The 26,240-nt window shown below is 36.8% G+C and overlaps 2 protein-coding genes across 8 annotated transcripts in view; one reads left to right on the top strand and one right to left on the bottom strand.

Moving 5' to 3' along the window:
- Positions 1–17: 17 nt before the first annotated feature.
- Positions 18–23,211, bottom strand: LOC127445768 (methionine--tRNA ligase, cytoplasmic-like). Of its 2 annotated transcripts, XM_051706078.1 has the most exons (22): positions 22,999–23,211; positions 22,126–22,216; positions 21,087–21,165; positions 16,700–16,831; positions 16,156–16,231; positions 14,738–14,907; positions 14,504–14,613; positions 13,294–13,410; positions 12,687–12,890; positions 12,189–12,390; positions 10,484–10,558; positions 10,203–10,373; positions 10,024–10,119; positions 8,375–8,492; positions 8,058–8,271; positions 5,917–6,048; positions 5,612–5,720; positions 5,212–5,403; positions 5,031–5,102; positions 2,926–2,952; positions 1,815–1,919; positions 18–347 (listed from the first exon to the last, which is right to left on the bottom strand). In XM_051706078.1, the coding sequence occupies exons 1-22, from the start codon at positions 23,099–23,101 to the stop codon at positions 198–200; spliced, it is 2,745 nt and encodes a 914-aa protein (XP_051562038.1). In that variant the 5' UTR covers positions 23,102–23,211; the 3' UTR covers positions 18–197. The 2 variants fall into 2 exon arrangements, with proteins under 2 accessions (XP_051562038.1, XP_051562039.1); XM_051706079.1 differs by lacking the exon at positions 2,926–2,952 and having other exon boundaries at positions 19–347.
- Positions 23,212–24,441: 1,230 nt separating this feature from the next.
- LOC127445769 (rho GTPase-activating protein 9-like) overlaps positions 24,442–26,240 on the top strand; it is a 78,606-nt gene continuing 76,807 nt past the window's right edge. For 2 of the 6 annotated variants that reach the window (XM_051706086.1, XM_051706085.1), the window contains exons 1-2: positions 24,470–24,513; positions 25,115–25,192. The gene's annotated coding sequence lies outside the window, so the exon portion shown is untranslated. Of the gene's footprint in view, positions 24,514–25,114; positions 25,193–26,240 lie in introns of all 6 variants that reach the window. The other 4 variants (XM_051706082.1, XM_051706080.1, XM_051706083.1 and 1 more) reach the window with 4 other exon arrangements.

The following is a 26,240-nucleotide window of genomic DNA, read 5'->3' as shown; positions in this document are numbered from 1 at the left end:
GAGTCTGGATTTTTTTTTTTGCATTTGCGTGCATTTATTGCATGAATAAAAATACTAGTAACATGTCAGGTTGTACCAGAGTAATAAAACAGATAACTGAGTTTTTAAAAAGGACAGGTTCTGTATTTCCGTACATAAAGTACAGTATCCAATCTGAAAATATTTCTCTGGAATTGTGTCATTTTTACTCTCTCGTCTCATTTCTTTTTCCCCTTCTGATTGGACGGTTCGGGGTTCTTGCCCTCCGCAAGAGCCAGTTGTTTTTTTAGCTCCAGTAATTTGGTGACTTCCTCCCCGATTACAGGCTTCTCGGCTTTCTGCGCTTTGAGAGCTCGTACTTTCTCACCCTGAAACACAAACACACACACACACACACACACACACACTGATTAATCAAACAATGGTATTAACCGTTAAACACAGATGGAAATTTAACGCAAGAATTTGAGAGGTTTGAGTACAGCCGGCCTATCTGGAAGAAAAACACCAGTGCCAAACATCACACTTTCATTAAATAGAAATCTTAATCAAATGAGAAAAAAATATAATTCATAAAAATGTATAATGTGAAAATAAGTTTGTTTACATATTCTCAATATCAGTGTATCCATGGGCCACGACAATAATAATAATAATAATAATAATAATAATAATAATAAAAAAAGGTACTAAATTTTTTTTTTTTTTTTCAGGCAAAGATCACGTCTTCATTAAACCAAATCAGCATTCAGAGATTTTAAAAATCAAATTACGAAAAAATCAATTAAAAAAAGAATAAAAAATTGTGTGTATATATATATATCTAAAATGGTGAGAATTTGTTTTTATTTTTTATAATTATATTTATTGAGCTTTTTATTATAACTCAAATATTACAAAAGAACAAAGAGAACCAACAAAAACAGCAACAATGAAAAAAATAAATACAAAAATACACAAAGCTCAGAATTATACACAAGTTAATAGTAAATAATATTAAAAAAAAAATAACATTCAAAAGAAACGAAGAGAAAAAATTAAAAAAACCTTTAAATATCGACATAAGAATTATTTTTATTTTTTTAAATCTAACATTTTACATTTAAATTTTTTCATTTGGCAGACACTTTTATCCAAAGCAACTTACAAAAGAGGGCACTTTTTAATTTTTTTTTATTTTTTTATTATTATTTAAAAAAAAATGTTTTATTAAATGTTATCAATTGATTTTTTTCCCCCTCATTATTTGATTTGAAATGTTATGCATTCATTTTAATCTCTATTTTATTACATTTTATTTTTATTTTTTTTGTGCTATTTATCTCATGGCTACTAAAAGTGAATAATTACACTCACACTACATCTAATAACAGCTATTAATCCATCACACACGCAACAGTTATTTTAGAAAACGCCAAAGACGACACCTACATTAAACCAAAACAGTATTTCAAGATTTTAAAAATCAATTGAAATCAGAAGAATATTTCATAACAGTGAGAATGAGTTTGTGTAATTCTCAACATCAGTGCGTTCTTGAGTCACGATACTGTTGAGAAATAATCAAAAATTCTAAAAATTTCTACATACTTTTTCATTTCTATTTTAACAATTTTTCTCGCTATCCACAGATATCCAATCATACCAAATAAGTAAAATTCCCAGACTGCACCAAACGCAGCTACTAATGCGACACTCGAGTCATTTAGATGAAAAAGGCCACTGTGTCTTTATTATCTTGAAAACCAAAGAAACAAAAGTAGCAAGTTCCATCAACAGGTTTATTTGCCATCTATTATATATTATTATTTGGCACCATGTGCGTGCGTTCTTACTTGTTGTGCCACTAGCGCAGCGAGCTGTTTGGCATTCTCTGGATCTGCATTAACATCCACTGATGCGATCTGATCAGCGGCTGCGCTGCTGCTGGAACTCGGAGTCTAAGAAAGAGAAAATCAACATTTTTTAATAGTTAAATATGTGCATATCATATCAAAATGCAACAGTAAAACAACAGAAAACAACATTGAGTTGCTGGTTGAATCTCATGTCCAGATCAGATCATATTTTACCACAAAAAAAAAAAAATTAAAAAATTAAAAAAAAAAATCTAATTTTCATACTAAAAATGTTTTTGGTGTTTAAATCAGCACAATAAAAGGCAGTGTGACAAATACTAACATGATGTGTATATACTTTATAATTGTAACAATTAACACCGTCATTTTGAAAGACTTTATTATTATTATTACATATTATATATTATTTGTTTTTCCTTATTCTCCATTTTATTTTTTGTTTGCTTTTTTTCCTTCTTATTTCTTGTTCATCTCTTCTGTCTGTCAAAAAAAAAAAAAAAAAAAAAATATTGCATATGATTCTTGTTATATGTTGCAATAAAAATTTTTTTTAAAAAAACATTCGGGAGGAGGAAATGGGCTTAAAAATAATGTCACATTGCAAAACATCCCTATGGCCCTAAAAACAGGCTTTGATTTATTCTTTAATTTTGCGGTGAAATATGATCTCACGGGTCTCAAACATAAAAAAAAAATAAAATTAAATAAAAAAAAGAATTATTGGGTTAACTCCTGTATAACAGTTTGCACATCACACACACACACACACACACACATACAGTATGTGTTAGTAAATGTTAGCATTGACAATCTCTTTAAAATCACTCTTAAATAAAGGTTAAAACACATCTAAAATGATGCTTATTGTCTTCTTATAAGATCAGTTTTTTTCCGAGAGCAGCCCGGGGCAGATCTCATTCTTTATTGAGGGAGAAAAAACAGCGTCTATGACTGACAACATCAGGCTTTGATCCAGAACTGCTGTTGTTTCGATACAGACATCACAGTAAATCGATTTCACACTTGCTTATAGTGAAAACAGAGACACAAAGCCATGAGAACACACAGCGGTCACACGCATGTCTACCTTTCCTTCAACATCCTCCTCTTCTGCCTGAATTAAACATGAATTAAATGAATTAACGCAGACTTACACATGAAACACAGTGTGAAGTTTTGATCAAATCCTTTGCAACATTTGGCTCTAATTTCATTCATAAAAGTGCCCACAACGTTTGACCAGTCAAGTGTGATTGCTATAAAAGGCTTTTTATAGCCTATTAAAAGCAAACGTTCACAAATCGAACAACATGATTATCAGAATGGTAAATCTTGTGATTATTTTCTGAAATACAGTTTTGTGTTCCTGGGGCCTCATTTATATAAAGGCTTTCGTAAAGTGATCTTAAAATGTGAACGTACAACAATTTCCAACGATTTATAAAACGTCCATACGTGCAAAGAAACTTTCCGAAATGCATCCCACTTTATAAATCGCAATTCATCTTAAAATCGTTCGCACGTGAACCTCTATATAATGCAGCCTGTTCAACAACTCATCAGATATTCACTTTCATTATCAGTAATAAATCCACACACAGACGATGTCTATATTCTTGCTGAACCTTAATTTACATGCTCGTTTACATATAATAAAATCTGCATAGTTTGTATAAAATGTGTGTTTTTTTCCCACTGTTCTTTTCTGCTCGCTTTAGTCATTAATCACACTGTATTTTAAGATTTTAGTCAAATCATTTGTTTTTATGTCCTCAACAACAGTAGACGAGGCTGAAGGGTGAACTGATGAACACATGAAGGCAAGAGACTGCTGCGGTGCTTTCAACCATCTGTTCATTGATTTAGCAATGTTTTAAGGTCTTTAAACTATATATCTCATCCTCCTCGCTCCAAAAATGTGCTTGATATGGCCTATTACATACTGTGTTTTACACCTGACGATTATCTCGTAGGTCTTAAAATGTATGTATTATGGAAACGTGCAGATATCTAAAATAAAGCAGTTACATTTTGCATACATAATCTAAATAATAGCACATTCTGACTCATCGGAATATTCTTGTTCATGTAAACGGGCTAAATCATTTATTTATTTATTTATTTCCACCTCCCCAATTTGCCCAATTCCCAATGCGCTCTAAGTCCTCGTGGTGGCGTAGTGACTCGCCTCAATCCGGGTGGCGGAGGACGAATCTCAGTTGCCTCCGCGTCCGAGACCGTCAATCCGCGCATCTTATCGTAGCGCGTATCGAGGCTTCACGCTGTTCTCCACGGCATCCACGCACAACTCGCCATGCACTCCACCGAGAGCAAGAACCACATTATAGTGACCTCGAGAAGGTTACCCTATGTCACTCTACCCTCCCTAGCAACCAGGCCAATTTGGTTGCTTAGGAGACCTGGCTGGTGTCACTCAACACACCCTGGATTCAAACTCGCGACTCCAGGGGTGATAGTCAGCGTCAATACTCGCTGAGATACCCAGACCCCTGACGTACGCATAAGAACATTTTCAAGTCAGTTTCTGCCTTTATAAATCCCGATTTGTTCCTCACTTTTGACACATCGAATCAAAGGACTTTAGGATCAAATCTGATCATACGTACATTTATTAAATGAGGCCACAGGTCCCTCGCAATAGTAATCCCAAAAAAAATACCTAAAGTTGAAGTTTGGTATTTGTAGTAAAACCGTAATCACAAAAGTTTTACTACAGGAGCTATATTAAACCATGATATTCATGGTAAAAACCACAGAAAGTTTTACCCTAGTAACATCATGGTTAATTTGTGGTAACCATATTTTGAAGTAAGAACCATACTTTTAAAAACGATATTAGTATCCATATTTTTTAAACAGAATGATTATGACTTTATTACCATAGTTGTATTTCTTCCTGTATTATTATTACAGTTTTACCACAAAAAACATGGTTTAAATATGGTTACTGTGGTAAATCCTGTGGTTATGTTTTCAAATACAATAGCCGAACTGTAGTTACTGTAGTAAAACCATTGTTAACTTTCGTTACAGATAAACAAATATATTGCAAGGGAACCTATAATAATAGTGAGGGAATGCAAAACTATTTCAGAAAATAAAATGTTTTTCATGACTTTTCCAGTCACACTTCCAGGTTCAAGGACTTTGAGAACTCTGTCTTTTACAAACCTGTTGTCCTCCAAATCTTTTTCTCAGGGACTCAATCTGTTCCGTCTCCAACTTTTGAAACAAAGGACTGACCTGTAGAAGAGGCAAAAGTAAAATATGGCCAGTAAACTGGAGGTAAAACTGTTTTTATTGATAAAGTGCATTATTACATGCTATTACATGTTAATAACATGTTAACTACCGTGCCAATGCGGTGCCCGGCTGGCAGTGTGCAGATGAAGGTGCCCGTCCCCTGCAGCATGGCACTGGCGCAGGAGGGCGGAGCCTGCAGTTGAGTACGGATGGTGTGACTGACTGTGGGCATATACGGCTCCAACACGACCGACAAGAGACACGCCACGTTAACCGAAACGCCAGTCACTGTGCCCGCTCGCTGCCTGCAGCACAAACAACACGTGCAGTATTCAGGACTTCAAACATCAAATGAGTAAAAACAGAGTGAGAATCAGCTTGTGTTGATATAAACTAAAAGAGAGTACGTTTTCAGGTCACAGCACTGTTTAAAAAGGAAATGATGCTTTATAATAACGTTGTCTATAAATAAGCTGTCCTACTAAAGGAGCATGTCGTATGATGTTGACGTGCCTGTCACTGTCGCCTCCTTTGATCTTCTTCCAGGGTTCATTAACCTGAATGTACTGGTTTCCATGTCGAGAGATGTTCAGGATGCACTTTAGAGCGTCACGGATCCTGAGAGACACAGACAGAGAAATAAAAGAGTGTAATGTGCTTACAATAGAATAAAATAAAAGTTGCTAATATAGTTGCTAATATAATATAATAGCCCAGTTTATCAAAGTAATTCTATAATCCAGATCAGTGCACCTGTGTGTGTTTAATCAGATATACACTTTGAGGAATTCTGATGAAGTAATCAAAGGCTGACCTGACTTTATCCAGCAGCTGTATGTACTGTTTGAGTTCCCAGCACACCTGAGCGATGAGCCGTTTATCATCTTCATTCAGAAGCATCTCAGGAACACAACCTTCAAAGAACCTACACACAAACATCCCGGCCCTATAGACGAGAGCAACGTTATGATCATAAATCACACAGAACCAGAATCACATAAAACATCACAGTCACTAAAATTACTGGGAAAAGACAAATGATTGTTAAAAATGTGACAACATAATTTCCACTCATCCCTCCTTTTCTTTAATAAAAGCACAAATGTGTGTTCCAGTGAGTCACTTACAATGGAAGTCAATGGGGTCAATCTGTAAACATTAAAATACTCACTGTTTCAAAAGTATAGACACAAGACGTAAACAATATGTGTGTTAACATGATGTTGGTGCAGCTATCATTATGAGGACTCTCCATAGACATAATGATTTTTATACTGTATGAACTATAGATTCTATCCCCTAACCCTAACCCTACCCCTAAACCCAACCCTCACAAAAAACTTTCTGCGTTTTTACATTTTTAATAAAACATCGTTTAGTATGTTTAAGCTATTTGAATTATGGGGACACTACAAATGTCCTCATAAACCACATTTATAGCATAATACCCTTGTAATTACCAGTTTATAACCTAAACAATGTCCTAATATACCACAAAAACCAACTCATACAAACACGCACGCACACACATGCACCACACACTCACTCATGTGTGCACACGCGCACACACACCACACACACACTGGCAGGCACACACGCACGCACACAGACAGACGCGCACACACACACACAGACACGCGAGCACACACACACAGACACGCGCGCACACACACACAGACACGCGCGCACACACACACAGACACGCGTGCACACACACCCTCACACAGACAGACAGACAGACACACACACACTCGCTCTCTCTCTCTCTCTCTCTCACACACACACTCACACAGACAGACACACACACACACACAGACAGACACACACACCCCCCCCACACACACGCACGCACGCACGCACACACTCGCTCTCTCTCTCTCACACACACACACACACACACTCTCTCTCTCTCACACACACACACACACTCACACAAACATACCCCCAAACACACTCACATACACACACACACACACACACACACACACACACACACACACACACTCTCTCTCTCTCTCTCTCTCTCTCGCTCGCTCTCTCTCACACACACTCACACACACACACCACACATACGCACGCACACAGACACACTACACACACACACACAGTGTGTGTTGAACACCCTTTTGTGCATCATCTTTCCATGTTAACTCTTTGAGGAATATTTCAAAATTCACTCATCATCATATTATGTTGTTGTGAAGAGGATGATGGTGTGGCCGGGCCACGAGGATACACGCCCGGCGCTGAGGTGCCCAATCAGCGGGAGAGAGATAAAGGAGGAGCCGGGGACACCAGAGTGAGAGAGAGAGACACACGGAGTTGTGTGTGTGTCGACGTCTGTTGCTATGTTTCAGTTCAGCGTTTGTGTTGATTAAACTCGTTAATTGTTAATCCAATTCCTGCTTCCTCCTTTCCCAAACCTTGTTACAGTTAGGGTTAAACCCTAAACCCTAACAGTTTATAAATAATCTTAGTGGGCCGTCCATTTTTGAATTAGCACAAAATGAACACAACACAAAGGTTAAACAACTTTACAGATCTTAACCTTGCACTTTTCAGTGCACATTGCCATGATACACAAAATATACAACACATACAAAATATATAGGATATAAAAATAAATAAATGTTAAATTTTTCAAGTCCCTTGTCAATATTTTTCTATTGCCCATTATTAACATTAGATACAGTACCTGAATATTATTTACATATTTAATTATAGGCCCATATCGTATTTCAAATGAAATGTAATTTATTACCGCTGACAATTACACGAGACTAAAAAGGTTTGAACATCAACCGTGACAAGATAAAACTGAAATGTGCTGCTTTTCAACAATTCTGTTTACAAATTTGAAGGATTTTTTTTTTTTTAATCAAAAAATGTAATAATCAACCAACGCATAAATATCCTTTACGTCTTTACTTTGCATTCGTGTCAAAAAGCACAAACCTGTTGATGAAGTTTCCCAGGTTGTTGAGGAGTTCAGAGTTGTTCTTGAGGGCCATATCGGCCCAGGAGAACGCGGCGTCCTGACCCTCCGGCCGCAGATACAGCAGATAAAAGCGCCAAACATCTGACGGGATACCCGTATCTTTAGCCATGTCTCCGAACACACCGACACCGCGACTCTTTGAGAACTTAGTGTCCTCGTAATTCAAGTATTCTGGACAAAGAATGGATTCTCCGTCACCAGCAAAAACAGGCAGCAAAATTATTCACTGTCAAATCGAGGTGAGAGTCTGTGAATATGGTGTTAAATGTCTCACCTGTAGCGATGAGGTTATTGACGAGCGTGTAGTTGTTCTGAGCACCGAGAAGTGAACATGGGAAAACGACACTGTGGAACGGAACGTTGTCCTTTGCCATGAAGTTATACAGCTCCACCTACAGGAAACATATGAAAAATACACCGCATTTTATCTACGCTTTATTTAAGAAAAGTAATTTCTGTTTGTTTAGCTGGTCGATACGACAGTTCTTTTGGACTTCATTCTGGACTTTATTTTTAACATTTTCGGTTACCAACGTCATCGCAGAATACTCTAATCATGGGTGACATATATACCTGCGAATAACTTACTCCACAAATTAAATTGCTTTCATATCGCTGTTTGCAGGTTTGCAACATTTTTAGACGAAAAAACAGTGCCAAAAGTGAAAGCGCGAAAATATGGAAGTCAGAAGAATACAGATCAAATGTATTTAGCGTTAACCCTTTAAGCTCTGAAGGTGTTTTTAAAGATTTCCTGTTTCAGTGGCATTCCCAAAATTAAAGGATTATAAACAAACAAGGAGGGTCAAGTGTTTGGCATCATTGTAAAGAAAACTTTTCAATTTTTTAATGATATAGATTACGATACATTCTGATACTCTCAGCCTAAGAAACTGCTAAAAAAATATTCACAACAACAACTGAGCCAAAAATGTACTTATTTTTTTTCTTATTTGACATTATATATCTCTGGGTGTAAATAAGGTGGCTCCACAAAACTACTTCTGTTTTGTTTCCAATCATGTCAGCTGTACCTGAGAAAGGTTTTGTGTTGATACGACAAAGAAATCAAAAGTTATAACATTACAAAAATAATTTATCATAGTGTCCAAAAGTCTCTCCAAACAAATAAAACATAACAATTGTACATAAGAACTAATTACACATGCAAACACAACAATGACTAAAGGTTTGTATAGCATGCAGACATGATTTTAGTAATGAGATTTCACAGAATGAGTTTCATTCTGTGTCATTTGAGTCATCATTGAGTCATGTATTTGGCGCCATCTCCTGGTGGTCATATGTAACATTGTGCTTCATGTGGATTATCTAATGATCTATGCATCTGATTATCTTGTGTGTTGACTTGTTTGAAAGATTATCACCTCCTCCAAGTAATGATATGTGATATTTTATATTCCGTTTATTTTTGTGAAGTTATAAGCAAATATAAGCAGCAAAAAAGCAACACCTGCTCACATGAAACATAATTGTCAAAGACATATACTTAGCTATTACTCATTATGTGATGCTGGTTGTATTCTACTTTTTGAGAGCTTTCCAACAACATATGACACATGACTATTTGATGAGTTTGATGTTTTTACTGATTGCAATAATATGTACAGTGCACATTTTTTATAAATTATCAAAAGGGAACACTTCTGATTTATCTGCAAATTTCAAAGCACTTGTTCAGTTTTGGTCATAATGTCTACATGCATTGGAAAGTAGAGCTTCTAAACTTTCAAACAACACCTATTTTGTGTTGATTAAGACTGTAGTTATTAATACTTTGACAATATTTTTTTTTCTCACGGGCCAATCCGAGCTTAAAGGCTTAATAAGAAGTTGAGCCTCAATACAAATAAAATGTATCATGTATTTGCATCAAACATGAGATGTGTTATTCAGACGAACCTGTTGAGGGTTCTTCCACCATTTCTCCCATTGGTCGGTATAGTTTGCTGTGATAGAGAGGTAGCCAATAGGAGCGTCGAACCACACGTAGAACACCTTCATTAATAGACCAATACAGACAGTTTACAGACAATATTAATAAAACAGCACTTCAGAATTTAATGATTTTGTGCTCTTACTTTATCTTTGAAATCCTGGTGCGGTACAGGCGTCCCCCACTGCAGGTCACGCGTGATGCATCGCGGTTTCAGGCCGTCTCTGATCCATGAGCGCGTGATGTGACGTGCGTTTGCCGTCCAGTCGCCAGAACTTATTGACCGCTCCAACCACTGCTCCAACTCACCCTCCAACTACACAAACACACACACACACACACACACACACACACACACACACACAGTAAGCTAAATATAACTAAACTACATTTCATGATCATAGATCTATAGAGATGTTCTATCACCTTTGGCAGGTCCAGAAACAGATGTTTTGAGGATCGTATCACAGGCGTCTCCTTGCACACCTTACATTGTGGATTCTAGAGGACAGACAACACAATAATCAAGTAAATGCCACACTGAATTGTAATTAAGATAATATAAATAAACAACTATCTGTGCTGATTTTTGCCGATAACTGACAGTTGCTAGGAGCAATAATAATAAATTAAAAAAAATATTGTGCAGATTTTTGCGTTAACTGATAGTTGCTAGGAGAAATAATAATAAATTTGAAAAAAAAACTATCGTGCAGATGTTTGCCGATAACTAATAGTTGCTAGGAGCAATAATAATAAATAAATAAAAAACTATCGTGCAGATTTTTGCCGATAACTGACGGTTTCTAGGAGCAATAATAATACATTTAAAAAAAACTATCATGCAGATTTTTGCCGATAACTGATAGTTGCTAGGAGCAATAATAATAAAAAAAAATTTTTAAACTATCGTGCAGATTTTTGCCGCTAACTGACAGTTGCTAGGAGCAATAATAATACATTTTAAAAAAACTATCATGCAGATTTTTGCCGATAACTGATAGTTGCTAGGAGCAATAATAATAAAAAATTTTTTTAAAACTATCGTGCAGATTTTTGCCGCTAACTGACAGTTGCTAGGAGCAATAATAATACATTTTAAAAAAACTATCATGCAGATTTTTGCCGACAACTGACAGTTGCTAGGAGCAATAATAATAAATGTAAAATAAAAAATATTGTGCAGATTTTTGCCGTTAACTGATAGTTGCTAGGAGAAATAATAATAAATGTAAAAAAAAAACTATCGTGCAGATTTTTGCCGATAACTGACAGTTGCTAGGAGCAATAATAATAAAAAAAATTTTTAAAAACTATTGTGCAGATTTTTGCCGACTAACTGACAGTTGCTAGGAGCAATAATAATACATTTTAAAAAACTATCGTGCAGATTTTTGCCGATAACTGACAGTTGCTAGGAGCAATAATAATACATTTTAAAAAAACTATCGTGCAGATTTTTGCCGATAACTGACAGTTGCTAGGAGCAATAATAATACATTTAAAAAAACTATCGTGCAGATTTTTGCCGATAACTGACAGTTGCTAGGAGCAATAATAATAAAAAAAAATTTAAAAACTATCGTGCAGATTTTTGCCAATAACTGATAGTTGCTAGGAGCAATAATAATACATTTAAAAAAAACTATCATGCATATTTTTGCCACTAACTGATAGTTGCTAGGAGCAATAATAATAAATAAATAAATTAAAAACTATCGTGCAGATTTTGCAGATAAATAATAGTTGCTAGGAGCAATAATAATAATAAAAAAAACATTATATGTGCTGATTTTTGTTGATAACTGATAGTTGCTAGGAGCAATAATAATAAATAAATAAAAACTATGTGCGCCAATTTTTGCCGATAACCGATTCTAATTGTAATCAGTGAATTTAATGCAAAGTACATCAGAAACATATATGGGCCCATTTACAACAGGTATGAAAATCCATTTCAATGGACAGCAATAAATAGTAGCTTTTCCTACAATGATGTTAAAATCAGTTCAACTTTTAAAAATGTTCCTCATGACCTCTGATTCATTTCAATATGTTGCGCCCCATCAAGCCTTTTTTGAACGACCCCCGAGGCATGCATATAAACTGTTGCAGTGGTCTGGATCTGTACCCTGAGATCTACTGCGTTGATGAGACGGCCACATTTGTCACATTGGTCCCCTCGGGCCTCTGGGTAATGACAGTGAGGGCACGTGCCTTCGACAAAGCGATCGGCCAGGAAACGTTGACAGTTTTCACAGCGCAGCTGCTCTACTGTATCCTCCAATAGAAAACCCCGCTCATGCAGACGCCAGAAAATATCCTGAGCGATCCTAAGAAAAAGAGAACGATTTAGTGCTTCTCATCGACCCTGTAAAAACAATGCTAAATGCAAATATGTATAGTTAGGACAGCAAAGTAAATAGACTTAACAACTTTTAAAAGGGAAGAGAAAATAATGTGTCTTTTGTTGTTGACGTCAGGGGCTTTGTGTTGAGTCAAACTCAAATTTATCAGTCACTTGGTAGAAGCTAGTCACATTGTGCTGAAGCAAAACCAGTTTGAACTTCGTTTGAGAATTCTGGAATGCCCTTTTACCCACAAGTCCTTTCTCACTCATTTTTCTTACTCTGTCTGCTGTTGTGTGGTGGTTCGACCGAAGTAATCAAAGTCGACCTGGAACCACTGGTAGATGGCAGAGTGGATGGCGTGATACTTGTCACAGATCTCTCGTGGCGTCAGGCCCTCCTCACGAGCTTTATTTTCCGTCGCTGTTCCGTACTCATCCGTGCCGCAAACGTACAGCAGATTCCAGCCTCGCAAACGGCCATACCTACAGAAAGAGAGATTGTTTGACAACATTCGTTAAAAGTTCAACATAAACACTGACATAGGCTTGTTTTTCACACTAAGCGAAAAATGAATGAAAAATCCCATAGACTTCTATTAACAAGGTGCCCACACATATCTACAGATCAGGATGTCACGGAGACTTGGAGATGGTTTATTTTGACTTGAGCCAGTAAGCAACCATTTAGGAGTATAGTGTACATTACACAAGTAAAAAAAAAACGAATTGTTGTGAAGAATCCAAAAGCATTGACCAAATACAAGGTTAACTGTTCGCTGATTTTAACTCTTAAACAGGTTAAAAATGACCTGAAAATTACAGGAGGGAAGAGGGAAATAACGAGGATTATAAAGAATGTGAGATGACTGATAAAAACTGGTGTTACCTGGCAAAAACGTCGGCACTGAGCACGCAACCGATGATGTTGCCGAGATGCGGTACGTTGTTGACGTACGGTAGAGCGCTCGTAATCAGCACATTTTTCTTTCCTTCCTGTGGGAGACTGAGGGGGCGGAGTCACACATAAATCACACAAATGCACACAAAAACATCGTAAAATATAACAAATGTAAATACTAAATTGTAACACGGATTCAGTAAATAACAACAACAATAAATAATAGTATTAACAATTAGACAGTTTATGCATTATTATAACAATTAACAATTACAACAATAACGTATAACAGTGCATCTCTATATTAAATGCATATTTATTAGGGCTGTTGATTTAAGGTGTTAATTTAGTGCAATAGAAAAAACAAAAAAAAAATCACATTAAAAAAATTAACACAATTAATTATTTTAACTTTTATTTAGACTTTTAAGCCACTTTTTGGATTGTCTAAATGCACACAGTATAATGAATGTATTTTAATTTTAGCATTTATTATATATTATATTTATAGTTATTTTAATGACTGCATAATAAATGATCCTTATTTGAGGGACTTTCTCAGTAAATATGGATATGTGATTAATTCATTTAAAATTTTAATCGATTGCCAGCCCCAATATATATATATATATTGTAAGCGTATAGATGATAACTGTAGACTGAGGCGCTGGAGGAAACAACCACTGACTGACAATATTCATCCATATTTTTATCCTCACTTTAAAGCAAATTGGCTTATTTTGATTAAAACAATTAAATTAAGTAATAAGTGCATCTCCAACTTCATATCTTGTAAATAATAATAAAAATCCTACATCTGGTGAATATATAGGCTATAAAAAGCTTAATTTGTTAAATATTAAAATATAGAGCCTTGTAACAGAAGCCAAGTCTCCGTCATTTCAAAATAAAAGTCCCTAACTAAGTGTATATCAGGCTTGTTCATAGTCCTGCGTTATGCACCAAATCTTTTTAGTTTTCAGGTTATTATTGGGATTCTAGTTGATGATGCACAATAAACTGCATCTGGGATTTTAATCATTTTTATAGGGAACGCCTGTGCCCGTCATAGTAAGTAAACGCTAAGAATGTTATTTAACATTCTATAAACCGACCGATTAACTGGTTACCATCTTAGATACAGGCATCAGCAAAATCCACTATTAGTCGACTCTAATAGATGAGACAGTGATCTCACATTGGGTGTTTTCTCTGTGCGACTCTAGAAGAATCCTTCAGTCCTTCACTCCAGATCTGAGCAGCTTCTTCAATCTCCTCCTCTGACATCACATGATCTGCATCTTCTGCCTGACAAACCGCACATTACACATCAAGTGTTAAGGGCCGTTCACACAGAACATACTATCTGACAATTAGGCAAGCAGTTCAAGAAATGCATATCTATTGTGTACACATATTAAAGGATGAGTACCTCTGTGGTGCTGCTACTGGTCGGGGCGTCTCTTCGTTGTGCTGGTTGTTTCTGTAAGAAGGTCTTCATTGCTTTGATTCCCTTTCCCTGCAGAACTCTCTGAGCGGCCGTTTGGCATGCTGCGAGAACGCTGACACGCTCAAACCAGCCTCGCACAAACCGCAAGTCACCTGACAGACAGACAGAGAGAGAGGAAACAGATGTCATGTATAGATCATGTCTGACAATCACATGTGGATGAGTTCTTACTAGAGGTCGACCGATAGTGGCTAACGGATTAATTGGCCGATAGTTTATAAAATCGATTTATAGAATTTTAAAAACACGTCTTTCCTCACTATGACGGACACAGACATAGAGGCTACAAGAGTGCAACATGATTAAAATCTCAGATGCAGTATACTGTTCAACCAAAATCCCAATAATAACCAGAAAGAATTACTATAAACAAGCCTGAAACACATCAGGGACTCTTATTTTGAAATGAAGCACACTTGGCCACATTAAAATACTCTATATTAAGTATTAACCAAATTAAGCTTTTTATAGCCTATATATTTACCAGATGAAGGGTTTTGTGTGTGTATATATATATATATATATATATATATATACACACTGTATATATTTATATATGGGTCAATGATGTGACATTAATTCTTTTGTCAAAAATACCTTACAAATTCACACAAAACTGTTACTTAAATACACCTCTTCTATGATGAACATGTTTTCAATTACTGAGTTCAAAGTCACTTTGATATTTTTTCTGGGGCTTAAAGTTAAAAATGTCATGTGGTGTAAAAGGTTGGCATGAGTTGTGCTGAATAATCTTTTATTATTATTTCTTTTTTGAATTTTCTCCCTAATTTGGAATGCCCAATTCCCAATGCGCTCTAAGTCCTCGTGGTGGCGTAGTGACTCGCCTCAATCCGGGTGGCGGAGGACGAATCTCAGTTGCCTCCGCGTCCGAGACCGTCAATCCGCGCATCTTATCACGTGGCTTGTTGAGCGCGTTACCGCGGAGACGTAGCGCGTGTGGAGTCTTCACGCTATTCTGCGTGGCATCAACACACAACTCACCCTCGCTTCAATTTAGAACACTTGATTATCAAATCAAAATAACAAAATATGCATTAAATTAAGGATAAAAAATATGGATGAATATTGTCAATTATGACAGATTTAGATCCCCGCGAGGTGTACGTGATGTGTTTATTTCTAGAGGCCGCTGTTATACTGTAGAATCCTCCAGCGCCGGCCACAGAGGAACACATAAAAATAATAATATATTATTTTTTTTAAACTATCGGCAACTATCAGCATAGATATTCGCCGATAACCGATAGTTTCAAAAAGCAACTATCGGCACCGATTAATCGGTAAAACCGATATATCGGTCTACCTCTTGCTCTTACCAGCTTCAAAACTTGAGTCAGACAAAATGGGGTAGAGCGCCGTACACAGGACGATATCTGCAACTGTTACGATATCCTGAAACACAATAATATTCACCATTCAACAGCAATGCTTCCATCATGAATCAATGAATCAAACATCAGATGATACACAAAGACGATTCAAAGTGGTCTTGAATCAAATTATATATCATACTGTTACAGCAATCAGGCCACTTTATGCAAGACTTGGCTCTGAATCTGGGTATTCTCTCAAGCAACTTCATGAGGTGCATCCTGGGATGATTTTTAAACAGTATTGATGTATGCTAGACACATGTAAGCAGGGCCGTAGCAAGGTAATCTGGGCCCCCTGACTGTACATTGCTCTGGGCCCCTTTCCTACTTAAAAATACAGTTTAGAATTTGTTGTGGGGCCACCTGGACCTTTAGGCCCCTAGAATCATTACCACCTTACCACCACTAGCTACAGCCCTGCATGTAAGCTCCCACATTTCTGTTCCAAAGTTTAAAAAAATATGTAAATAGAGTGAATTAGACTGACCGCAGTTAGGAACGGTGTGCTCCGCTTGCTCAGGCACTGCTCCAGATAGTTCAGTGGTCCCTTCATCACCGCAGCTGCTTCAGCACTCTTCCCCTGCAATGCCACCATGTGGAGAGCCTGTGACACTGCAGGCTACACACACACACACAAACACACACACACACACACACCATCAGTCAAGCTGGCCCTGGAATGACTTTGCTATCAACCAATCAGAACCCTGATTTTAGGGTCAGGGACACTTAGTGATACATTGTAACAATAATAAAAGTGTGTTGCTTTATCCCGATGAGTCTTATTATCTTGTGTTTTCTCTATTATCAACAGGATTGTCTCATGGGAAAAATGTATTAATGGGATAAAGCAACTTTAAAATGACCCTTAAACCTTTTTAAAACACCTAAACAATATTACGCATCACTAATATTTAAAGGTAGACAGATATATCGGTTTTATCTATTCATTCGTGCTGATAGTTGCATTGTGGAACTATCGGTTATTGGCAAAATCCACTATCGGTCAACCTCTACTACAACCCCAATTCCGAGCTGGGACGTACATCTCTGTGATGTACGTGCGCTCATGAGAGGGATGACGTAAGCTCGTTGGTCACGCGTCACGTGGAGGAGGAGTCAGGAAGCGCGAGTGCCCTTCACAAACCAAAACAGTCCAAAACAATTTCAAAACAATATAAATAAAATACAAAATAATTTCCAAATAATAATAAAAAAAATAAAAAAAATGCAAACAATGACACGCTTCCTGACTCCTCCTCCACGTGACGCGTGACCAACGAGCTTACGTCATCCCTCTCATGAGCGCACGTACATCACAGAGATGTACGGAAGCGAACATTTGTAGTTAGAAAGTATATAAGTATTGTTTTGTTTCAAAAAGAATCGTTTGCATTCAGAAGAACTTTATTTGTCGACTGGAGTCGTGTGGATTATTTTGATGCGCCCTAAATATGCATTTTGGACCGTCAAAAAATGGAGGACATTCACTTGCACTGTTTAAAGGAGGAGGCCTAAAATGAAATCATAAAAATCTTAAATTCTGTTTTGATGAAGAAAGAAACTCAGATACATCTTGGATGGCCTGAGGGTGAGTAAATTATCAGCAAATTTTCATTTTTGGATGAACTGTTCCTTTAACAAACTTCAGTGCCTTCCGTGCCCAAATGCTTAATAAGTGTTATAAGAAATGGTAATTTGACCCCAAACAATAACCGTGTAATTTTGCACCATAATCATGTAATTTCTTTAAACACATGTTATAACACTAACTTCACTAATTTAAAAACTCAAGTTGTGCAGGTTGGTATTTTTTATTTATTTAACCTTGTTTACCTCTAATTTGCTAAGCTACACCATTAATTTTCCAATAAAAACATCTTATGTTACTTTCACTTCAGTGAAGATGTACATTTCTCAAATTCATTCATGGAGAAAATATTAAAAAGTGTCATGCATTAAGGGCAAATTGCTGCCATCTGCTGGATTTATTATTTTTTTTTTTTAATTAAAATTAAATAAAATGACACTATAACCAGTAGATGGCAGCAGAGGTCCTCTCATTTGCCTAGTTGTAGCAAACTGATTTTTTATTTATTTATTTATTTATTTTTTTGGGCTATTATCACAAGTTATGCATTTGGATATTTAGACATTATCAAAGACATTTAAAAAAAATCCTTATTTTTGTCAAGGTTTAAAAAAAATTTGGTTTGAGGTGTTTTGAAGTGTCATTTTTTGCAATAATGCCACATTATGATTACTGACCATGGTGTTACAAAGAGAAGACTTGCAGTAAGATTTCAAGAATTCAATAGAGTAAATTAAAGGGGTCATGAAGTGCTATTTTTTATAATTTTATTATCTTCTCTGAGGTCCAATGATACTGTTAAAAAAGTTAGTTTTTTTTTGCACCAAAACAGTCATAATTTAGTAATATATGATAATTTTCCACCGTTTCTGGCCCTCTGTCTGAAACGCTCGGTTTCGGCCTAAGCACCTCCTTAAAACTTCAACGTAAACGACCACTGTTATGATTGACTAACATCACGCAGCCCCTCAAATTCAGCAAACTCAATCGGAAGAGAATGAACCACAACATTATAAAACAATATTGCAGGTTTTACACATAACGCACATCCAACACATTGCATCTGAATATATTAAACTGTTCCTCTCCAGCTCAACAGCACAGTGAAATGACGCACACACATACTGTAGGCCAGGGTTCCCCAATTAGTTTTCACCATGGACCAAATTCTGTCAACAAAGTCAAGGGCCGGGGGGCCTGGGTAGCTCAGTGGTAAAATACGCTGGCTACCACCCCTGGAGTTCGCTAGTTCGTTAGTTTGAATCCCAGGGTGTGCTGAGTGACTCCAGCCAGGTCTCCTAAGCAACCAAATTGGCCCGGTTGCTAGGGAGGGTAGAGTCACATGGGGTAACCTCCTCATGGTCGCTATAATGTGGTTAGTTCTCAGTGGGGCGCGTGGTGCGTTGAGTACGGATGCCGCGGTGGATGGTGTGAAGCTTCCACACGCACTATGTCTCCGTGGCAACACGCTCAACAAGCCACGTGATAAGATGCACAGGTTGACGGTCTCAGACGCGGAGGCAACTGCTTCTCCCTTTCAGAGTTGTAACTTGACACCACGTCTTTTAAAAGCAGCCCGAGATACTCAAGCATTCAAAGACTCTGCTTAGTGTATGAATATATACAAAAATAATTCAAAATGGTCCAGATGGGTCCCCGGTGTTATGTATAGAATAGCCACACAAGGCCTGCTCTCTTGACTTGAACTGCGCGCCAGTGGGCGGGGCCACGGGTGCGATGACGCATGTTGTGTGACGTATAAATACAAATGAGCAATGTTTCATGACGTCACGAACAGACAGATTTCAAAATGAGAACTATAAATGCTCTTTTTAGACTGGGAAGTGAGTTTTGAGTTTTACAGTATGTATTTATAGTACAGTTACCTCTTATATGTGTAAACATCAAGGAAAATTTGATTCTCCATTTCATGACCCCTTAAATAAAAAATGTTTTCAATAAAACCAACAGCAATAAACAGAAATGAACAGTGAAGGTGCAGCTCCCACCCCTAAGCGTAAACTTTCTCACAGTGGAAAAGGTCAACTGTCTCAAACTCAGCCTTTGATCTGTGTGTGTGTGTGTGTGTGTGTGTGTGTGTGCATGAGCATGCTTGGTGTGTGCCAAGTATTATGGTCTCACCCCTTTATTTCTGTGCGCGTTCTGCATTATGGCTGATTTTATTTGACAAATTCTATAAAAAATGCTCTCTGTCATAGTCTCACCCATTCATTCCTGTGTGTGATTGTGTGGGTGTGTGTGTGTGAGCATGTGCGTTCCACATTGTTGATGTGTAATAGTATCACCCCTTCATTTCTGTGTTTGTGTGTTCTGCATTGTGGCTGATTTATTGATGTTATTCGACAAATAAATAACAAAATGCTCGTATTTATCATGTCACCCCATTTCCTATGTGGGGTCCAATTTGACCCCAAACTCTATGAGTGTGAGTATTTTTGTCACACCACCAGAATCCAGCCCAATTTGTGTGTGTGTGTGTGTGTGTGTGTGTGTGTGTGTGTGTGTGTAGATAGCAAATGTAGGAAGAGTCACCAAACCTCATGCCACTAGCTGGGTTTCCATCAAAATGTCTTGCATTTTTAATGCGCATTTCTGAAAATTTGACTACAATTCCATGAACTGTAAATGCACATTATCTTGAGGGAGCCCGCCTTTTTGTCATGGAGCAGCTGAATGACCTCTTTGCTTCGGGGAGAGTTGTATTTGCTGTAATAAAGCAATCGTACATTATGTTATTAAATGCTGCCAGGAGACGTCGCAATAGCTCACATAACGAGGGCTCAAATATCTATTCTCATTTGCCGATAGCCTCCATATACCAGGGAGCAGCCGTGCTCAAAACAATTCTGGTGGACTGTGAGGACCCACTTTAACGACGATCTGTGGGTGAAGCACTTTCGACAAACCAGGGCCACGTTTGAAGAATTGCGTGCCACGGTCAGACCTTTCGTTGAGCCAGTCACGTCAAGCTCTCGTATACCTATATCATCCGACGAGCGCATTGCCATTGCGCTTTACAAATGGTCATATCATCGTTCATGCGAATAAGCCGTTTCCATCACTTTAATGCACATTTTAACTAACGCGAAACTCTAGAAAATCCACCTCCTCCTCGTGCATTACATTTTTTTATGTTTATTTAATTTTTTCAAATTCATTGTGCTGCATTTGTGTGACATGTGTTCTAATTATAAGGATAATAATCAGTGTTCTGTTCATCTCATTATGTTCATTATTAATCTGTGGGATTGTAGATCATCACCTGTAAATCTGTTGCATCCCATTCCAGCCACTGGTTACTGGCGTCCGTGGCCACCTGACCGCTGATGTCAAAGAAATATCTGTGGCGACATGGACATTCAAAGTCATTCACTCAATTTTGATGGCATCCTATAAAACAGGTGCCTTGTGTGTCCCTCATTAACATATATGTTAATAAGTACATCAATAAAGTAATCAGCTAAAACAGTTATGTATGTCTCTATGCACATTTAAATTAAAAACGTATATAAAGGAACAGAAGCTAGCATTACGTCTTTATACTGTATTCTGTGTATATTATTTTAGATTTTTCTGACATTGTATTGTTAGAAATACTTAAAAGTTGTTTGTAGTGGTTATTCATCAACCCTGTCACATAAATATCCCTTATAAAAATGCATGATAAATAAAAGCTCTGTAATAATGACAGGAAATGAACTCAGCAAGGACTAGAAAATGTATTCTCTTGTTTCATCACAAACAACATCCCATGTTTGGTCGTCACCCTTGTCACTGTTCGTTTTAGACTCAACTTGTATTGTTAGCGGTCAAATTTGACCGTGGAATTTTTTTTTTATTTTTATGAAAGTAATGGAATAACACTAACTTCAATGAAGTAAAAACACTAAAGTTATGCACTTTGGGGGGAATTTTATGTCATTGTGTGCTCTACAATGTGGCTGAATTACTGATTTTATTTGACAAATTCACAAAGAACTGCTCTGTGTTATAGTCTCACCCATTCATTTCCTATGGGCCGTCAAATTTGCAAACAACAGCCTAAACTCATCTAATCCAGTCCTAATTGTTTTGTGTTCAGATGGCAAATGTAGGAAAAGTAGCCAAGCCTCGAGCCACTCAGAATGAAGTATACAATTTGTATTAAAGAAGCAAAATGTATTTCGGTCAAAAATGACCGAACAGTGCATTTAAGGGTTAAATGGTCAACCCTGTTACAATGATTATATATAACAGACAACAGACTATTTAAAAAGTTGAATTATCAGATACTGTTCTAGTGAGAAGTCAAACACACTCACTGGCAGATGGCGTTGGGGCTGAAGAGATGCTGACTGCCGGGTAACAGCAGGACGGGTAAAACAGGGCGAGTCAAGTATGGTACCACTCTCTCTGCATAACACAAGCACACAGAAACACATGAGAAAACCTCATAAAATATGACAGTTTTTGTAATAACCTTAAAAGTACTGCAACAATTCAGCAGTTCATTGATGGTATCAGATGATAATACCAAAGTACTTTTAAATATACATGCCATGGTATAGCTTGATTTTACAATACATTTATACCATGGTACTTAAAAAATTGTGATTTGAAACCCTAAAATTGATCTCAAGTCTGTTCCGATAGGTTCATGGTGTATAACTGTGTATAGTTTGAATAGCAAAATAAACAGGCTTATCAACTTTTGAAAGGGAGGAGGAAACACTCCCAAAATCTTTTGTTGTGGAAGTCAAAGGGTGCACGTCCAAATGGTATTTTAGTGCAAATTCACCTGTCACTTGGATAAATGGCTAATAATACAAAAACAATATTTGGCTCAGTGTTTGCTCCATGTGTTTAGCTTTTAAATCACACACTTTTTTCCTATATTCAGTCTTTGTCATGTTTATAATTTTACATTGTTGGGCCTAGTTCATGGTACTCATATATCAAGGTACTTGGGACAGACCCTCGTATCCTAAAGAAGAAATGGCATTACCACTGTATTTTTATAGTAATACCATGGTACTTTTTGTAAGGGTTAAGCAGCATAACTGTCAATCAAAAAATACGTCATTGGTCGGTCACACTGTTTACATAGCCGTTGGATGGTGAGACACTGAAACGATTTGGTAAAACATTAATATAATCTTTCTGTAAATAAGAAAGTATGTTCCTGTATCACTCACCCTCGTGGTTCACCACTTCAACGTCACATTTCACTCCAGTAAGTTCCAGCACTGCCAACACTTTAATACAGTGCGGATTCCCCTCACTTATAAACAGTTTCATCTGACCCGCTTGCAATTTATGAGACTCGATTATGAGTTTAATTTCACAGATTTGGACAGAGAAAGAGTCTCAATCAAAAACCGATGAGTGAATCAACTCTTTACGCTGATGCAACCACGCGTCATCAAGCGCTAGAGGAAATTGTAGTTTTTCATTCTTCCAGCGCACTCTGCAGCGCATTGAATCCCTTCTGTGTTAGAACTACAATATCCAAAAACCTTACGTCATGACAGCGTTAACCCCATTGGTCAAAGAGCTGAAATCCTCGATCTAATTGGTCACGGCTATGGACAATGCAACCAATCGTTTTTATTAAGCCAAAAATAGCACAATTAAATATAAATATTTACTGTTTGTATTTCACCAATACAGGATTTATATTTACAAGTATATTCAAGATTTAGATTTCACATTTAAATTAATATTTAAAATGCTGTATTTCATCATTAGATTTAAATATTTATAAAACCATAAAGCTATATTCAAAATCACGAAAAAACTGTTAAAAACTGACCGGTTCGTTGCTACATCTGTTACGTACTAAACGTAAAAAAATTTTTTTAAAAAAGCATTAAAAAGGGCTGCTCTTTGTGTTGTTGGACGTATTTTAAGTCAATACAAAAAAGTAAAAGGGGGCTTATCACTCATAAATTCACATTAGTGTATGAAAAATGTATTTAAAAAATAAATAAAAATAATATATATATATTAAGACATTTACAAATAAACATGCATTTAAAAAGTATTAAAACAGGTATAGTATTTTTTTTTTTTTTGACAAAAAAGTTTATTTTGGTCAGTTTTTGTTGCTAAATCTGGCTAATCGGGCTTTATTTTGCACTCGACATGCAAACGCTAGAGGTAGAGATCTTTTATACTACACAAAAACCTCTGCGTGTTACGACAGTAAGTCACCGTTTGCGAATACCAAACAAATGAATAGGGAGAGCCGTAAACTGACACCTTCCTGTCGCAAAGTTGTCCGCGTGTTCTTAAATAAAAGAGCAATTTTTTCGTGGTAAACTCCACACATTTTTCACTATAGAAGGATTTTTTAGTGTTAAACATGTTCAAGATTACCGAACAGGTGGTCAATTCATTAAGTGATGTGCTGTTTCCTGACAAAACAGTTTATTCGGCTTACTGAAGCATCTTCACCATTGACTTCCATTCAAAAAGAACAGCCTCTGGTCTCCTCGTCCGTTTACCCACCGCGCAACGCTTTGTTGTGCTAACCTTGAAGGCGAGATTTGGTAGAGGGGTTCTGGCGTCTCTCTGATTGATGCTCCTCTGTCACATGACACAAGACACACAGCCCCGCCCCCTCCGCATCACTCAGAGTTTGAGCTCGACACACACATTGAGTGACACTTACTGGAGTACCAAGCGCGCGGATGCACATGCACTAACAGGTAAGATTATTTATGCTCATAAAGTTTACCGTTTACAGTGACAAACCATTTTAGAGTCTAATTCAACAAACAGAAACTAGACTATTGCATAAACGTCATAACTTCATGTGCATGATAAATGGACCAAACATTTCATACTTGTTTACTTCAGTTGATGAGACAACTTCACAGGAAAATCTAATATTAGACGTAAATATTGTATAAGGGCATGTTAATGTGTAAACAATATATATATATATATATATAAGTAGAAATTTTACATTCAATTCAAAGTTGATGTAAATGGTTTATCAACTAACAATAATCTAGAATATTGACATATCCCCATATTTAAATGTTTTAAATGTTTTGTTAGCTTTACCCAATTCTTCCATTTTCATTTGACTCAAAAAATTCAAGTAAACAAGATAAATTAAATTAACTGAGTTGATTCAACTAAAAAGTGTTTTGTCAGTTTTACTTAATCTTCCATTTTCATTTGACTCAAAAAATTCAAGTAACCAAGTGAACTTAAATTAACTGAGTTGATTCAACTAAAAAGTGTCTTGTCAGCTTGACTTAATCCATATGCGTTGGGACAACATGAATATTTTTTGTTTAGTTAACTGAAACTGGGCAGAGGATTTCTAGTTTCCAGCCTGCTTTGCATAGGACTCAACAGGAAGAGTAAATGTTAAAAGTAAGTGTTATTTTATGTCTTTGTACAAAATGGATATAAAAGGGAGACTTGTTAGTGTTTAGTGTTAGTTTTGGGGGTTATCATCATGGTAAAGTGTGGAGTTTGAGCCTATGCTGAGGACCGAAACATTTTGAGAATTTTACATATTGCTTTAATCATAGTATAATGACCAAGTTGCTCTCAGTTGTGCTTTCCACTAGTATTTAGCATGCTAACATTTACTGTCACTAGCTATCATGCCACTAAAGAGTTTCATTTGACTCAAGTCAAATTATGTTGGGTTTACTTGATTTAGTTAGGTTCCCTCTACTTGAAGTGTTTAAATTGAAATTACATGAGATTACTGGTGTATTTTTCTCAGGAGAAACATCTGAGACGCAGGAGACAAGAGATATTTACGAGATCTCTTTTATAATCGTTCTTTCTGGTACCAGGAACAGCAAGCACATTCATTTATGCCAGAACAATTGAGCGCCACATCAAAAGTCAGATTGCGCAATAATCTTTTGCAGTGCACTTTGCTGTCAAGTCCATTTCACGATAATCTTTCTTGGTGCATAAACGTTGTTAAAGGATGTGGTGCATGTTTTGAAAATCCCATGAATGAACCAGATTATTTTCGACACCATTTCCTTAGCTGTCAGTTTCAGATTGACTGTGGCTTCATCATCTCGTCAGAACTGCTGAACGCCTGCTTTTTTTCAACATTTTTTTGCAGCATTTCATCCGGTGAGCAACTGGAATGTGTCCTTACACATGCAAACATAGTGTGTGTTTACAGTACATGTGCATTATTAATACATGTGCAGTAATAAAAGTGCAACGACATATTGCTCCGACAGTAATTTTACTTTGTGCTGCATGCGCTGAAATTCTCCATTACCGCATACTTTGGAGAACGATGACGTGAGGAAACAAACTAGTGTGGATGTGTTCTGTTTTTGCTTAGCAATTGTGTTTGCGCACCATAACACAAATATTACTGAGTGCTCCTTTAATTTTTTCATAATTTAGTTATTTCGAAATTAGAGTCCCAGGTGTGTTTTGG

This window comes from Myxocyprinus asiaticus, chromosome 9 (assembly GCF_019703515.2).
Source record: "Myxocyprinus asiaticus isolate MX2 ecotype Aquarium Trade chromosome 9, UBuf_Myxa_2, whole genome shotgun sequence".
Taxonomy (NCBI): domain Eukaryota; kingdom Metazoa; phylum Chordata; class Actinopteri; order Cypriniformes; family Catostomidae; genus Myxocyprinus; species Myxocyprinus asiaticus.
The sequence above is the reverse complement of the archived record's forward strand: the minus strand, read 5'-3'. Positions and strand labels throughout refer to the sequence as shown.

What these genes read in the sequence shown, in the direction of transcription:
- LOC127445768 (XM_051706078.1), bottom strand. Translation starts at nt 23,101, where the DNA reads ATGAAACTGTTTATAAGTGAGGGGAATCCGCACTGTATTAAAGTGTTG. An exon ending in GCACACCGTTCCTAACTGCG is followed by an intron (nt 16,232 to 16,699) that starts GTCAGTCTAATT and finishes ATTGTGTTTCAG; the next exon opens with GATATCGTAACAGTTGCAGA. An exon ending in CCGGGCACCGCATTGGCACG is followed by an intron (nt 5,103 to 5,211) that starts GTAGTTAACATG and finishes CCTCTTCTACAG; the next exon opens with GTCAGTCCTTTGTTTCAAAA.